This window comes from Penaeus monodon, chromosome 32, assembly GCF_015228065.2.
Source record: "Penaeus monodon isolate SGIC_2016 chromosome 32, NSTDA_Pmon_1, whole genome shotgun sequence".
NCBI lineage: Eukaryota > Metazoa > Arthropoda > Malacostraca > Decapoda > Penaeidae > Penaeus > Penaeus monodon.
Genome location: NC_051417.1, coordinates 7,627,440 through 7,630,546, shown reverse-complemented (window position 1 = coordinate 7,630,546; position 3,107 = coordinate 7,627,440). Strand labels below are relative to the sequence as shown.

General features: G+C 38.7%; 2 protein-coding genes across 2 annotated transcripts; one reads left to right on the top strand and one right to left on the bottom strand.

Moving 5' to 3' along the window:
• Window positions 1–481: 481 nt before the first annotated feature.
• Window positions 482–1,379, bottom strand: LOC119593428 (crustacyanin-A2 subunit-like). The gene is made up of 3 exons (XM_037942359.1): window positions 1,256–1,379; window positions 951–1,167; window positions 482–840 (listed from the first exon to the last, which is right to left on the bottom strand). The coding sequence occupies exons 1-3, from the start codon at window positions 1,376–1,378 to the stop codon at window positions 608–610; spliced, it is 573 nt and encodes a 190-aa protein (XP_037798287.1). The 5' UTR covers window position 1,379; the 3' UTR covers window positions 482–607.
• Window positions 1,380–1,736: 357 nt separating this feature from the next.
• Window positions 1,737–2,810, top strand: LOC119593421 (crustacyanin-C1 subunit-like). Its single transcript, XM_037942352.1, has 4 exons — window positions 1,737–1,885; window positions 2,036–2,120; window positions 2,233–2,355; window positions 2,468–2,810. Exons 1-4 carry the CDS (start codon window positions 1,748–1,750, stop codon window positions 2,713–2,715), a joined length of 594 nt encoding a protein of 197 aa, XP_037798280.1. The 5' UTR covers window positions 1,737–1,747; the 3' UTR covers window positions 2,716–2,810.
• The last annotated feature ends 297 nt before the right edge of the window (window positions 2,811–3,107 follow it).

Here is a 3,107-nt window from a genome sequence, read left to right as displayed (position 1 = left end):
GCTTGTTGCTACTTTGTTTTTAGAATATCCTCGAAATAGGCAAGGGAATATACATTTATTACATGCAGGAGGAAGATATAAATTTTTCAGTCTTCTGCTAAGGGATATTGGGTTTACTTGATCTGTCTTTTTTCAATTTTGTTCATATACTAAAGAGACCTGGAGAAATTGTCTATAAGAATAAAATGAGAACAGCACGTTTTCAACATCCAAAAGAATTACTGGTTTGATTCCAAAAGCGGCACTGAAAATTTCAAATATTAATGTTTCGGGTTATTTGTATTAAAGCCAGATTCTTTGCGTCGGATTTATTGAAATATCTCATTTTCATATTCATTGTTTTCGAGATATATATGTTTTTTATACTATAAGTCGAGAGAAGACAATGGACTGTTGAAACAATTGTTATAAATATTAGCAAGACTAGTACATCCCATATAATAACTATGGATAATGAAGTTAAAAAGGTTAATATACCGCATTTTTTCGTCTTCGATTTTTATTCAAATCGCTTAATTTGATATGACATAATCATATCTTATTTGAATACATCGTTTATAGTAAACAAAAATAATCATGATAAAAATATATGTATCTTATTTGATGTCTAAGCTCTGTAGACACATTCGGCCGTGTGAGCAACGTCATTGAATAAGGCGAAGTCGACTCCATTCTTGCGGAAGACGGAGGCGCACTTGTCGTTGGCTGGACCGGACGTCTGTGGGGTGCGGGAGAAGATGAAGCCGAACTCGGACTTGTAGCCGTTCCAGTCGATGCAGGAATACACGCACGAGTACGTCTCGTAGTCGGTCTCGATCACTTCGTAGGGAGCGGCGAAAACTAAAACAAAAGAAAAAGAATATTAGTAGATGATATAGTAGACATTATCAACTCTATTTTCCCATTGCAAAATAATAATTTACATTGCAAATTATTTGGCAGAAACGTACCGGTAGGGAAATCAATGAGCATGTGAGCAGCTGGGAAGTCCTTTGTGGGGTAGATCTTGCCCTCCAGTCTCAGGTACTCGTCGTTGGGGCTGAATCCAGCTGTGGTCACCTTAAAGCCGTAGTCAGAGTCAGAGTAGTCGTAGTTGGAGTGGATGCAGCGAGTGTATGGCTGGTAGGCGTTGTCGATGATCTGGGTCTGATACCAGCGGCCGGAGTACTATGGGAGAAACAGAGGGTTAGAACATTTTTAGTACACTCGCATTATCCCTATAACAATAAGGCAATCAATACATAAGAAAGTTTACCCTGCGAAGATCGAACTTGTCCTGGTTGGCCACTTTAGCGCATTTTCCAGGAACAACGAAGTCTGGGATGCCGTCAGCAGTGATAAGAGCCACAAGGGCAGCAGTGACGAGTGTGGAATACATGGTGATTTCTCAAGTCTGGAAAGCACTTACGCATCCATCTTATATACGCTTTCTCCGGTGGTAGGAGGCGCATCTTTGGAGGCGGGGCGTCGAGCTCATTAATGCTATACTTCATCGTTGATTTCTTTTTACTGAAGGATTGAAATTCTTTTTCTTAATTTCTAAGTATCTGTTTACTATTGCAAGATTAGGAACTAAAATGAAATCAAACAATAACCCTTTCCTTTTTCTCTTAAATATTCTAAGCAGATAAATGTAATGGCAACTCGAGCATCTATCGAGTTGCTGTTCTCAGGCAGACCTATGCAATATAAAACTGGAACCGTTTCTTCTTCAGCACTATCCACGTTTAGATATCAGAGGAGAACCATGAACACTTCAGTATTCTTCCTCGCCCTTGTGGCAGCAGTTGCAGCTGACAAGATCCCCGACTTCGTCGTTCCAGGAAGATGTCCTGCGGTGGACGAGAAATCACTATTCGATGAACAGATCCCTAACCATCCTAGGGTATGCTAAATTCAATGAAAATGTATATGTATTTAAGCACTGATTATGTGTAATGAGTATATTGTTGAATATTTACATGTGAGTTAGTAATAAGGTACAAACACATGCATTTAGTTGTTAAATATAAATTATTATTCTTTCATTTTTCAGTATGCTGGTGTTTGGTACGAAATTGCCCTCACAAATAACCCATACCAACTCCTCAAGCAGTGCGTCCGCAACGAATATTCCTTTGGTAAGACGGGTTTTAATTTAGTGGACATTTCTAATGTTCATATGTAACCTGCTTTTTACTTAACTGATGTTAATAATTACTCTGATAATAATTACATGTTACTAATTTATAGATGGAAACAAATTCATCGCCAAGTCTACTGGCATCAACGCTGACGGTAACCTCATGAGGCGCAATGGCCAGATCCTTCCCATGCCTCTTGGAGACCCTCATCTCTCCGTCGACTATGAGGGATGTGAGTACTCAATAGGATCATTTCTGTTATGCATTTTATGAACAAATACGGAAATTTATTAGCAGATTCCGTGTCCTGAAATATCTAACGATCTCCTATTTCCCTTTTCCAGCTTTTATCGCTCCCTACGTCATCCTCGACACCGATTACGAGAACTTCTCCTGCATCTACTCCTGCACCGAATACAACTTCGGATACTACTCCGACTTCTCCTTCATCTTCTCCCGCTCGCCGAAACTTGCAGACCAGTACCTGAGACGCTGCGAGGCCGCCTTTAAGAAGATCGGTGTTGATGTCTCCCGCTTCGGGAAAACAGTCCAGGGTTCCGACTGTCCCTATGATACCCAGAAATCCCTTTAAATATGCCTTTTCATCATAAAATATATATATACACAAACGATATGTCAATATTGTCATGTGATTGAATTCTCTAATAAATAAAGCGCGTGATTTAATATTTTATTATTTGGTTCCACTACTATGATAGGAGGTATTAAGAGCTATTTGCGATAGAGATGATAATATTTACCTTGTATCCTTTGTTTCATCTCTGAAGATGTGGCATATTAATTACATACTACACCATTTAAAGATTCTTCCGTAGAGAAGTGAGATTGAATAGCTGACACTTTTCTATTACACATTCATCATGTAATTCCAATGAAAATTTAATCAATTATCTCTTGCATTTTAAGATCATTCACATTCTCATATATAGCATTTCCTAAATCTGTCACAATGAACTCCATATG